Source organism: Callospermophilus lateralis, chromosome 16 (assembly GCF_048772815.1).
Source record: "Callospermophilus lateralis isolate mCalLat2 chromosome 16, mCalLat2.hap1, whole genome shotgun sequence".
NCBI classification, from domain to species: Eukaryota; Metazoa; Chordata; class Mammalia; order Rodentia; family Sciuridae; genus Callospermophilus; species Callospermophilus lateralis.
In genome coordinates this window covers 31,337,883-31,350,955 of record NC_135320.1, presented here as the reverse complement: position 1 = coordinate 31,350,955, position 13,073 = coordinate 31,337,883, and the positions used below count along the sequence as shown (strand labels likewise).

At 36.6% G+C, this 13,073-nt stretch overlaps 1 protein-coding gene across 2 annotated transcripts in view; it reads left to right on the top strand.

Moving 5' to 3' along the window:
* Positions 1-13,073, top strand: part of Slco5a1 (solute carrier organic anion transporter family member 5A1) — a 129,698-nt gene that overhangs the window by 75,139 nt on the left and 41,486 nt on the right. Inside the window, exon 4 of one of the 2 annotated variants that reach the window (XM_076836335.1) lies at positions 4,203-4,367. The exons of the other annotated variant lie outside the window; for it this stretch is intronic. Coding sequence (XP_076692450.1) covers positions 4,203-4,367 — 165 coding nt within the window. The remainder of the gene's footprint in view (positions 1-4,202; positions 4,368-13,073) is intronic. 2 annotated transcript variants of the gene reach the window in all.

Below are 13,073 nucleotides of genomic sequence, written 5' to 3'. Positions count from 1 at the left end.
CAATAACGTTCTTTATGTCCGAGATCCAATCCAGGGCCATGTGTATTAGTTTTTGTGTCTTTTCTTTCTTTCTTTCTTTCTTTCTTTCTTTCTTTCTTTCTTTCTTTCTTTCTTTCTTTCTTTCTTTCTTTCTTTCTTTCTTTCTTCTCTCTCTCTCTCTCTCTCTTTCTCTCTTTCTTATTGCAGTACTGGGGATTAAACCTAGGGCCTCATGCATTGAGCTATATCCCCAGCCCTTTAAATTTTTTTAAAAAATTTTGAGACAGGGTCTTGCTGAGTTCAAGCCTGGCCTTGAACTTGTGAATCTCTTGCCTCAGCTTCTGAGTAGTTGGGATTACAGGTGTGTGCTAGTGCACCTGGCTTCTAGTTTTTGTGTCTTTAATTCTCCTTTGATCTATATCAGTTTCTCATTTTTCCTTGTCTTGCATAAACTTGATCTTTTTAAAATGTAAGAACCATTAACTTCATAGAATGAATTTAGGTTTGATGTCCTTTCTTGATTTTTGTAGTTTTATAGGCCTACCACCCAAATGATGCCATGCTTAGTGCATCGTAACAGAGGCAGAAGGTATTAATTCACCCCATAATCAGGTTAACTTTGATCACAGGATAGAATTGCATTTGCTTGTTTTCTCCCTGCTTAAGTTAATAAGTACAAGATAATTATTAGTCAAAAAAATATATAAATACTTTGTTAGGAACTATTTCGAAGCTTTGTAAAGTGAGTTGATTATTTGCAACAGTTTTGTTCTACCAAGTTACCATGAACCCTGAATTAGTGAATACTGAAGCATCATTCCCAGGGAGACACAGAGTTGGGTTCCTGTCACTACATAATTACCAGCCCATATAAGCTTATTTTACATATGTTTCTGTCTAAAGACCCCTTTTGGGTATATATTGTCAGTTCATTAGCATTGAGCTCACCATTGACAGCACTGTTACTCCTGCCTAACGGAAGTCTCTCTAACAAATGCAGTTTCTCCATAAGCTCCTCGCAGACTCTGTGCTTAGGAACGTAAGACAGCATGGCAGCACCACCCTTGGTAACATTTAAAAAGCAAGTCACCAACAGAAAGCAAGAGAAAGATGGGATGCTGTACTGTGAAAAGGATCCTCATTTACTAGATGAAAGTTGAAACAATAAGGTGGGAGAGTCGCTATGTTTCAGCCCAGCCCAACGGATGGGTTGGACAACTCAAGTTTTTCCAGCCTGAGCATGCCTGTAAAAGTGCTTTTAAGTATTAGTTTTGGGGCTACAATGAAATTTTAATAGTGGGTGAATTTGCAAATATGAAATCTACAGATAATGAGGATTGACTGCATCTTGTTCCTATTAGATTTTCACTGACTACTGAGTTCAGATTCTCCCAGGTTGCCACTGGGGATTAAACCCAGAGGTGCTTAATCACTGAGCCACATCCCCAGCCCTTGTTATTTTTTATTTTGATGCAGGGTCTTGCTAAATCACTTAGGGCCTTACTCAGTAGCTGAGACTGGCTTTGAACTTGTGATCCTCCCGCATCAGCCTCCTGAGTCCCTGGGATTACAGGTGTGAATCACTGTGCCTGGCTTCTTTACTTCTTGTTCAAGATTTCCCAAGCTCAGCTTGTTTGTTCTCTGCTTCGATTCTGAAGTTAGATATTTCTCTGGTTCCTGTTAGTGGAAAATGATTGTTAGAAATCAAGAAATTAGTACTGGATGAACTCATTTCTATCAGAGTATGATTACTTCTAAGACCTGTTAGCAGACAGAGTTGGGAAGTGCATACATATCTATCATCTATCACCTGTCAATCAATTTATTCTATGTATCTATCTAGCCTATCTATATAATCGATCCTATCATCTGTCGCTGCCAGTCTGTCTTATCTATCTAATCATCTTATTTATTTATCTGCCTAATTGCTTCATAACAATATCTCCAGCTCCAAACTGATATTGAACTGTCTATTTTTCTGTATTTGTAACTCTTTCTAGCAGTTGGAAAGCAGACTCCCATTACTCTGTAATTATTTGCGCAGTCTCTCTGTAAGAAAACACTCAGCACCACCACTTGAAGGTACAACCCTGGACCTGCGCCCTCCATTCCTGCAGGGCATGCAGGCTGAAAGCTCAGCCCCAATAAAGGGGATGAGGAAGGTGGAAGAAGAAGGAATCTGGGCTGGGGAGGTAGCTGAGTAGAGCACCAGCATGTACCAGGCCCTGGCTTCAATCCCCAGCACTGCTAACGTAGAGTTTTTGAAAGTCTGAACTTTTCTAAATTCTACTTAAATAAAAAGCAGACCTTGTTTTTTAATGAAAGAGAACCAAAACCTATTTCTATTGAGTTATGTTTGAAACTACATTTTTATTGTATCAGGTGAGTCTCAATGGAAAACCAGTTTAGTATAATTGGTATATTTTAAAATATGTATGGGATACATATTTTTTGTATTAAAATTTTTTATTTTATATTTCTCCCAGATGTTTTCGATTCAACACATTGGCTTTAAATATATCAACTAAACTTAATGTTAATCTTTAAATGTAGACAGGTAATTTTTCTATTTTTTTCTAATTTCTAAACTTTCTAATTTTAAAATTTTGGAAATGACATTTTAATCTAGTGTTTGCAAGAAAGTATTGGCTAGTAATATGAAAGGCTTTATTCTCTGGTGTGTTTGTCCATGTTAAAAAATAAAGTATGCAGCTTCATTGTTCTTTCAAAATGCTAAACTTTTAAAAATTGAATTAAGATGTAGAATGTTAAATTTTTAAATGATTATAGCAAATAGTCTTTGCTTTTTAATTTTAGATTCTGATGAATAAGAGGCTATGAATTACAGTTTCAATGAAAGTTGTCCATTTTTAATGAAATCACTGTATTGTGTTGGATCATAAGGGGATAACTATTCTCTGAGATGACTTTGTCAAAAATAGTGCAACTTATTTTTTCCATGAAGAAATGTAAAAATTACCTAAATGTGCATTAATTCACATTACAAACATGCAAAAAATACAAAATATATACACAGAATTTCATTTCATTCTTATCTTTCCCAATTCAATCCTGTTCATACAACTTAAGCCCTTAAGATATATATTGATAAGTATATAACTATTTTTAATTCTTTAAAAAATTTGTTCTAATTAGTTGTATGTGACAGGAGAATGCATTTTGACACATTGGAGAAGTATATATTTGACCACATATAAGTACATTAGTTTGATTTGTTTGATTTTTGTGACCCTATATATGTATGCACATTTTCTGCAGCTTGCTTAATCATTAATAACAACATTTCTTAGAATTCTTTTGCGCTAGTACATGCAGCTCTGTGTCCTTTTAAACTACTCTGTAGTATTCCATTATGTAACTAATTTATTTAAACGTTTCCCATGGATGCACCTTTGGCCCCCTTAGTTTTTTCTATTATAAACAATGCTGCAATGAAAATACTTGCTTATATAGCTGTAGCAAGTTCTGTGAAATAAATGTCTAGACTTAAGGATGAGGCTTTTTTCTCCTTCGTGAGGGGTGGTCCAGTAGATGCTAAGCCACCATCTCTGGGCTCTCCTTCCCCTTGGGGAGATCATGGTTCTTTGTTTTCCAGTGCAAAGTACCTGGAAGTGTCTGATCTGATGGCCTTATCCTTTTGAGCTTCTTTAGCTATGATTATTTCCTAAGTGAGGCTGGAGAACCAGGTGCCTGACATCACCTTCCTGTTCCTCAGCTGTGGGCATCTTCAATGTGAGGTCAACAATATGGCAACTTAGAAATGCATGTTGTAAGGGGCATGATGTTGGGGGGAACTGGTAACCCTAATTTAGGACTGATCTGCAGGTAATTCCCACATTAAATGGACTCAGAGGTCTTCATGGAAAATAACTGTCTTCAATCAATAAAGAATACAAATAATTTAAACAGATTTTGAAATAGGAGTCACAGGTGGGGTGTTGCTTATAAGGATATTTGTGTATGAATATGGTTGTAGGTGTGTTATTTCCTTATTCTGGTTGATAATTAAAACATCCAACCAAAACCAGCTCTATTGAACCAAGGGGTTGTTTTCTAATCGTCATCAGATCTTTCTGTTTTTATTCTCTTGTGGCAAATATTGCTGAACGGCTACTTGCAGTTCATTTCAAAAACAATTCAGTTTTATTTTGTTTTCCATCCATTGTTTATAACATTCATTTGTCATTTTTGTCATTTTGTAGACCTACCAAGAGCAGCTGTCAGGATCTTAAGCAACATGACATTCCTTTTTGTGAGTTTGTCATACACAGCTGAGAGTGCCATTGTAACTGCTTTCATTACCTTCATTCCCAAGTTCATCGAGTCACAGTTTGGTATCCCAGCTTCCAATGCCAGCATCTACACTGGTAAGGCACTGCCTCGAGGGCAACTTGAAAACATGGTCATTTTGACCGCTAGACTGAAATGGGATGAGTGAAGAGAAAAGTTCAATCTAACAAGTTCATTATCAGTTTCCTGTCCTCCAAGATTTTAGCCAGAGGAAATCCTTTGGAATGTGTTTTCTGTGATTCCTATTGTATTACCGTGTGACATATTTACCAGCTGTATTCTGGAGAAGGGAGAATTTAATATATTTATGTTTTTACGGTCCTCAATTTTAAAAAAATGAAACAGGCAACAGCACCTAAATTTCAATTTGAATAGATCTTTTTATGGGTTGGCCTGGGTCTTAAAAAGTATTTTGAAAAAATTGGTAAGTGTTAAATTAAAAAATTGGTAATCTGAAATACAGATTAGTTCCATGCGATTGGGATTTTCCCTTCATAAATGTGGACAGATTTTAATTGAATTACTGGAGATACTTGAAGTTAAACAGTAAATTTATAAATTTTATGTTATATGATTTATATTTGGGTGGATTGAGTTTTTAGGAATCTCTGATACAGGTACTCATGATACTGAGTATTCAAATCTTCTTTCCTAGTATATATTAGAACTACAAATATGGGAACATTAATTCTCAGGTATTGGGGAATTTTCATTGTACTATGTTATATAATATTCTAGATATTTCCTTAGTCTTATTAAAGATAGTCCATGACTGTATCTTCCTAAAGGCTCAATATATTAACAAATTATATTTAAACAGTATGAAATAATGATAACTTTCCAGATAACTTGGGCTCCCAAACATAGTAAGCTTAAATTATTTGAAAATGAACAGGCACAATTTTATCGTTGTAGAAAGAGAAATTGATTTGGAATATTTGGGTAATTGCTTTGCTCTCTGCTTCATTTTTCCCACATAAAGACATAAAATTGGGTTGTAGGTCCATGATCAAAAATCATTTTAAATAGAATATACTGCTATGGACCATTGCAAGTGTGAAACATATTTACTATTGTAAATATGAAGCAATATCACAAAGTATGTATCTCGTTCTCATTTTCTCTATCTTGGTTTCAAAAATATAGTTCTCCTATAATAATAAAGTAAAATTTCCAGATGATTTTACAATTTTGTTGTCAGAAAGTTGAAATCCTCTGTTTCTAGTTTAACTCTTCAGCTGAACAACAACATTTTGCCAGAATTCTTGGTCAGATTCTGCACTCAAAGCCTTATAACTTAGACTCTAAGCGACTAACTGTTAAGTGTAGTTTCAAGCATTTCCCAAATTAGATTTCAATGTTAAAAGATGTTACTGGAAAGAAGTTTTGGAGTAAAATAAATTTGGGATTTGCTGGGTTAAATGACATATTACAGAGTTCTTTGCTGCAAGTCTTTTTGTCTCCGTTATTATGCCTGTAGGCATTATGAAGCTCTCAGAGAAAGATTCAGACCAGACTCTTTCCAGATTTATTTGACCCTGAGACCTTATTCATAGGCATCTTTCTTATGATCAGTCTTTCTCAGGACACACATGGGGAAGCCATCCTTCATGCCCTGTTCCAACCACACTAAGGAGCAGAGCCGTCTAGATCATCCCACTTCCCTCCTAAGGTGCTATTTTGACCTCCAGGGCTACTGGGGCATGGGTCCTATGCTGAGCCAGACAGGAATTGAAGCCTCTTGGGTGTACATTGTCCAAAGCCATGTCTTAACTATTGGCAGAGACAAAGGCTAGAAAGATAGTTCATTGTAGAATAATGGAATAGTGTTCAGCTGGACCTGGGGTGTTTGGCCGCCAAGTTCCCAGGGGTGGTATGTTCAAGGCAGCAATCAACAAATGTGGCCCACCTGGCCAGGAGCCAGCAGGGTTGAATGAGGCTAACTATTCATACCCTGATACAACTTCAGGATGACAGGAGCAATATCACGAAGTGACAATTGCATTCTCGTTTTGTAGTCAGCAGTTTTTTTCCTTCCTCTGTTCCTCCCTCTCTTCTTTCCTTCCTTCATTCTTGCCAATGCAGTTTGTGAAATGTGTGATAGTTTACTGTGCTTTAAGTCTTCTCCATCCCAGCTCACACGCTCTCTCCTTCCTTTCCAGACAGACAACAAATAATAACAGTCAAGAGATATCAGATTGATCAAGAGTAGCGGGTGGCCTGTTATAGTAAGATCCAATGGGGGTGATAGTTCTTTTGAAAGTTCTTGTTATTTCTTTCTGAATTTTTATCAGGTGAATCCTTCTTTCTTTTCTCTGAATATATATATTTTTTTCTTTTTTAAGGACTTATTTAAGTTGTGATCTTTTGTTCTCGGAATCCTTTCCTATGTATGTAGGGTGAAATGGAGAATTAAGAAATTTATCTGAAAAGACTTGACAACAGTTTTAATTTCTTATCCGACAAGGTTTTTGAGTTCAAGCCGCTTTTCATATTTCTTGTAGCACTGGGGTTTGAACCCAGGGCCTAGCTATGCTAGAGAATGTTTCATCACTGAGCCACATCCTGAGCCTCTCATTTCATTTTTTAAAATTATCTGGATAAATACCTCAATCCTCCACAGTGATTTGCTCATGAACAGTAGAGAGGAAGCCCCAGACACAAGACAAGACATTGATCACTGTCATTCATTTGGTCATCCAGCGCCAGCCCTAGACCTTGAGTATGGCTGAGTAACTGCAAAGACTTGAATCAGGGCATTAAGCTGCTTATAGATCTGAGAGGAGAGAGAAAGTTCGAGAAATGTGCCAGGGAAAGCTGATTAAATAAACAAATAGAAGATTTGGGCTGCAGAGATGATTTTGGATGTTGGGGTGGTGTGCTTGAGGCACTTTTCATGGAGCAAATACCTTTTAATTAGGCTTTTAAAAAAAAGTCAAATTTTCCCATTTGGTGTTGGGAGGAGAGGCATTTCTTACCTGTGGAGGACCAGCTTAGGCCAAGTCAAAGCAACAAAGAAGAATAAAATAAGACTTGCTCTAGCCAGAGAGAGAAAGATGAGCAGTTCATCCCTAAGTCATAAATACAGGGGACTAGGAAGGCAAGTGGATGGTGTGGGGTGGCAGATGACATTTTGGGGTGGGAAATCTGCTCAGGGACCTTCCATGTCACTTGACCACACACACTGAAATCCCTTTGTGGGACACCTTTGCCCTAGTGGGAAATGATGATATTAATGTTTGATGAGGTCATCATTGCAAACATAGTCAAGCCCATGACCATCTTCCTGCGTATGTGTCTACATGACAGTGGATCTGTGTCACAGTAGACTTCCCATTCATGGTCTTCCTGCTGACCTACTTAGGGTCACATTTATTGCTTGGAATTAAATATTATGAAGTTGATATTTTGGAAAAGACTATAATGATGGGAAAAGTCTTCAAGTAGGGATTGGACAGTGTGGCCCTGAATCCTGTTGCTACCGGTTACTAGCTTCATGGCTTTGGACATATTACTTACTCCATACACTCAGTCCAATGGGGATAAGCTCTCCCCTGTCAATGTTGATGTAAGGAACAAATAAAGTCATGGATACTAATGGGCTCTAAAGCTTACCTAACCTCAACTAGATTCAGCAATATAAATGGGAAAATATAGCAATAATAAATTATAGGAGAGAAAATTATTATTCATTATTTATGTTGATGATACCTTACTTTTAAAGTCATGAAGCTTTAATAGGTCTGAGAATGAAACTTCTGTAATAATAATGGTGATAATAAAAAAACTGCTTATGCTTATTATTTACTAAGACACTAAGCATTTTAATACAGATAACATGATTTAATCCATATACTTAATGCCTATGCAATAAATATTATTAATTATGCCCATTTCCAGATGGGGAACCAAGGTCCAGAGAGGTTTGAGTTGCTTGCTTGAAGGCAAAATAGTAAGTGGTAGAGCCATGGATATTAGAATTCTGTATTCCTTGGAGTATTTATATATTAATTCATGATTTTACTTGGAGTATTATAACAGATGTATTATCATTTCATTCATTTTTTTCATTATTTCCAAGAAACAATATTCTGGTGGTTTTTTAAAAAATTTTTTTAGTATTTATTTTTTAGTTATTGGCGGACACAATATCTTTGTTTGTATGTGGTGCTGAGGATCGAACCCGGGTCGCACGCATGCCAGGAGAGTGCGCTACCACTTGAGCCACATCCCCAGCCCTGGTGTTTTTAATATTGTCCTTCCACCTAATTCTCCAGCTGCCCCTGCTGCTGAGTCATGGTCAACAACCTTAGTTTTCAGAGCCTGTGATTTTTCAGCATACCTTTGCTTGGGATCCCCTAGTTTGGCGTGTAGAATCATAGAGTTAGATATTAGTGTGTCTTAATGTAGCCTTGGAAAATTCCGTTTTGCTTTTCCATGATAGAGTAATCAAGATAATTATTTCTGTGCTACAGTGATTAGGTTGGGGTGTATTTTTTTTTTTAGAAAATGACTCCTTTTTATTATTGCCTAAATAACCAAATATTTGCCATCTGTCTTCAGCTACTGATTTCTGGTTTTGTCAATGACATTCAAGCCGGCTCTGTGCAGCTCAAATTGCAGACTTTGGGAATCCCTCTATCTTTAGATACAAGAGATCTGTGATTGTGCTTTCATTCTTCTGAGTGCATCAACATCTTTTCTATACTAGTTCTTCCATTTTATAAGGGAAGTTTTAAAAATTGATTTTGTATTAATTTTTATATATGTATGCAATTTTTTTTCCAGTGCTAGAAACTGAACCCAAGGGGTCACATATGCTAGGCAAGTGCTGTACTATTGAGCTATATCTCTACCCCTAAGTTTTCTTTTTTAACATTGAACTTAAGCTTTCCTTGTAGTTATGGATGTGCTTTAGCATTACTAGCCATTTCCTAGGTCAGATGATGACCTTTGACTCTGACACCTTTGCTAGTACCACACTGAAATCCAAGAGAAAGGGACAGTCCTTGCAAACCCACATTCTGTAGCAGCTGCTGAAATCTTCTCACTTACATAACTTTAATCAGTCTTGATGGGAAAAGAGGCTGTTAGGAAGTAAAAGTGACAATTATAGGCTCTTTGTCTTTTGGGCAGAGAGATATTTATCACACTGAATTACATTTGTTTTTCTTCAATGCTAATGAGAACTTTTATAAAGGTTATAGTGGACAGTATCAGGACACTCAGATTCTCTTTACTTTGTTATTCATCAATTAATTTAAGAAATATTTGAGGGCCCATCATGTGGCAGGTTCTTAGCCAGTACATGAAAGATGGTAGTGAAACAGGGTTCAATTATTAAAGAAGATTCAGAGGACCCACAATGACATGCAGACATTGAAGGATGGGTTACTATATGGTGATGGCATTAAAGTGAGAATGCACTTGGCAGCCACAGCTATGGCATATCAAGAGGCAGACTTCAGCTCCCTTCAGATTGAAGGGTGTGAGTGACAGCACCACTTTCTGTCTTCTATCAGGCACCATGAGCATGGAGCACCTGGACCCACCAAGTCCAAAATGGTGTCTTGGATGGAGTCTTTCATATTTTAAAAATTCTTTTTATGTTTTAAAATATTTTCTGTGTTTTGCTGGTCACTTTGGTTTTTGCTATGCAGTGAGCCTCAATAGCAGAATTCTTCAGGGGACTTAGTGAGCTCAGGAACAAATCATCATGCTCATTTCTATTAATAACCAGTATCAACCAGCTGGTACCAATCATCCAAACACCGTCTGACCCGTGATTAGGGAGCAACACTGTGTTAGTCGACTTTCTATTTCTTGTGACAAAATACCTTGAAATGATTAACTTATAAGGAGAAAAGGATTATTTTGGCTCATGGTTTCAGAGTTTCAGTCCACGGTGAGTTGACTCTATGCCTTTAGGGACTGTGACCAGGTAGTACATTATAGCAAGAGTATGTGGGTAGAGGGGGTCTGTGCACCTTGTGGTTGTTAGGATACATAGAGGGAGAGACAGAAAAGGGCCAGGGACTCTTACTCCAGTGCAAGGTCATACTCTCCATGACCTAACTTCTTTCCACCAGAACCCACCTCTCAGAGGTCCTGTCAACTTCCAATAGCACCACAGCAGGGGACCAAACCTTCAACACTGGGCTGATGGGGGACAGTCAAGATCCAAACTGTAACACACATTATTAATCAACTGGACAGTGTCCTTCAGATACATTGTCTTAATCAGCAGGACAGCTCAGGCTAATTCCAGGCCTCTTGGAGTCACAGCCACAGCAACTCCTGGGGCTACAGCAGCCCATAGGTCTCTGTCTTCATGACATTAATCCACTTTGGAACTTCAGGCTTTTTAGTTTTTCTCTTTAGGTCTGTTTTCTAATCTAAGAAAACAGTAACAAATGAATTCCATAATTTTTTCTTGCTCTAAAATCATAGATTCAATTATTTTTTCAAGGCTACATGTACCAAATAAACATTTTTCTCACATTCCCTGTAGAATTATATTACTTTCTTACAGGGGGGGTGTTATTAACCACTTCATCACTTTGGCACTTATAGGCTGGGATCATTATTGACATTGTTTGTTTTCCTTTGCTGGGAGTGGCCCAATATGGTCCACAAACTCCTCTTTGAATCCCAGGCCTGTCACTTAATTGGATGTTAACCACACTAAGTCTCAGTTTCTCATTTGTAAAATGAATGCTTATTTCCCAGGACTACTACAAACAAACAAACAAACAAACAAACAAATAAAAGAGATAATTGTATCTTAAAGCATTTGGTCTATAGTAAATGCTCAGTAAAAGTTACCTTTTCTCCCTTATCTGTTTTGACATCTGTGTTACACTTAAATCTCTATTTAAATGTCTCATTATGTTGTCTTGTTTAAAATAGACTGCGTTGAACCTAATTTAGAGTGGCAACTTGAAGTCATTTTTAAAAACTCCACCTGCTAAGAGAAATAATACATGCAAATGAAATTTTAAGAGGGAACTATTTTAGTCTTAATCATAAGAGTAAAGTAGCAGAAATGTTCTGGGGTAGGGGACAGTAATAAGGTATTGTGGAGCCGTGTTCATGTTCAAAGTAAATTGCAAATCTTTCTCTCCATCTCTTTGAATTGCTCTAAATCAATTCACCAAGAATCAATGCCCAGTTTCTTATTTAGCCAGTTTTCAAGAAGAGCAATATTTTTTTTTTGAAATTCTCTCTCTTTATTTACCAATTTTCAGAGTAAAAAATTATAGTCTAGCAAATCTTTATAGTGGCCAGTATATTTTAAAAAATATATTGTTATGAAAACTTATGTTTTTCTTTTAAAAAGTTTTATGGGCTTTAATCCATTGCAGCCATTATTCCTTTTGATGCTTCAAATGTCCCATCTTTGGCCCCTGGGATCCCCTTTGAATTAGTTCATTTGACACTATCTAAGCAATCTTTGAGGTTTCTGACATGACAATAGATGCCTTGCTGTTTGTACACATTTCCTACCCTCCACCTGGATCAGCCACATGTCCACAAGGATCCTGGTTCCTTTGAAAGGAAAATGGTATTTGGAGACCACCATTAGGACCCTAGCAGTGCTCATTGTTCCAAGGTGTCTTCTGGGCTATTTTTTTAAACAAAAGAGAAAAAGTGAGTTTACACTAATATTTGTACTTCAACTTTAAAAATTTTACGTTGCTACCGAACTTCTTGAGTATATTATAATCTCTTTCTTTTTCCTAATGACTTTAACATAATTACTTTATCCGTGTGTGTGTGTGTGTGTGTGTGTGTGTATGTAATAGTTTCAAGCCAATTCTCAGTATTATTACTAACAATGAAATACTAAATGCAAATTTGAACTTCTTTTTATCTTGAAGCCTATATCTTACTGTGAATATGCAAAATACTCTGTCCTCATGCTATTTCAAATAATTCTCCTCTTTTGGTTATGTCTGATAAACTGTAAAGTTACTTGTTTTAATTTGTTTTCAGTTTTTAAGGATTGGGAGAGGGTACTTAGGATTGAATCAGGAACACTCAACCACATACTCAGCCCTATTTTGTATTTTATTTAGAGACAGCGTCTCACTCAGTTGCTTAGTGCTTTTCTGTTGCAAATGGCTTTGAACTCGCAATCCTCTTGCCTCAGCCCACCGAGCCTCTGGGATTACAGACATGCACCACTGTGCCCAGCTATTTTTATATTGTAAGTTAAAGTTGTATTGTAAATTATATGAAACATTAAGAGGATATGAAAATCAAAACCATTAAGCAGTAATTGGTTTCCATCTTGACTTCCTCCCATTGTCTCCTTCCCTCTGTAGGAAGCTATCTATTTTATTACTTTATCCTCCTTCTTTTGTTTTTGAACATATAAGTAAGTATGTTTTTTATGTATACACTGTATGTAATACACATCAGTATTTCATATTAGTATTTCCCCCTTTCATATCCTAAGGGTGACAAACCATACACTCTGCTCTGCACTATAGCAGAACAGAGACGTTGCTCATTTCTTTTTGTAGCTATCAAACATTCAATTATAGGGAAGGATCATGTAATTCAGTCCCTATTGGGGGACATTTGATTGTTTTCAATTTTTTTGTTATAATGGCACATATAGTGATGTGTATAAGTAATTTCGTAAAAATAACTCTCTTGTATAACATGCTTGTTTCTTTTTAACTACTTAGTTTAATCGAGCAGCTTTCAATTTGCTTTTAACTCATATAATAGTCGGTTTTTCATTACCATAATGAAGCACTTGAGTGGGATAACTT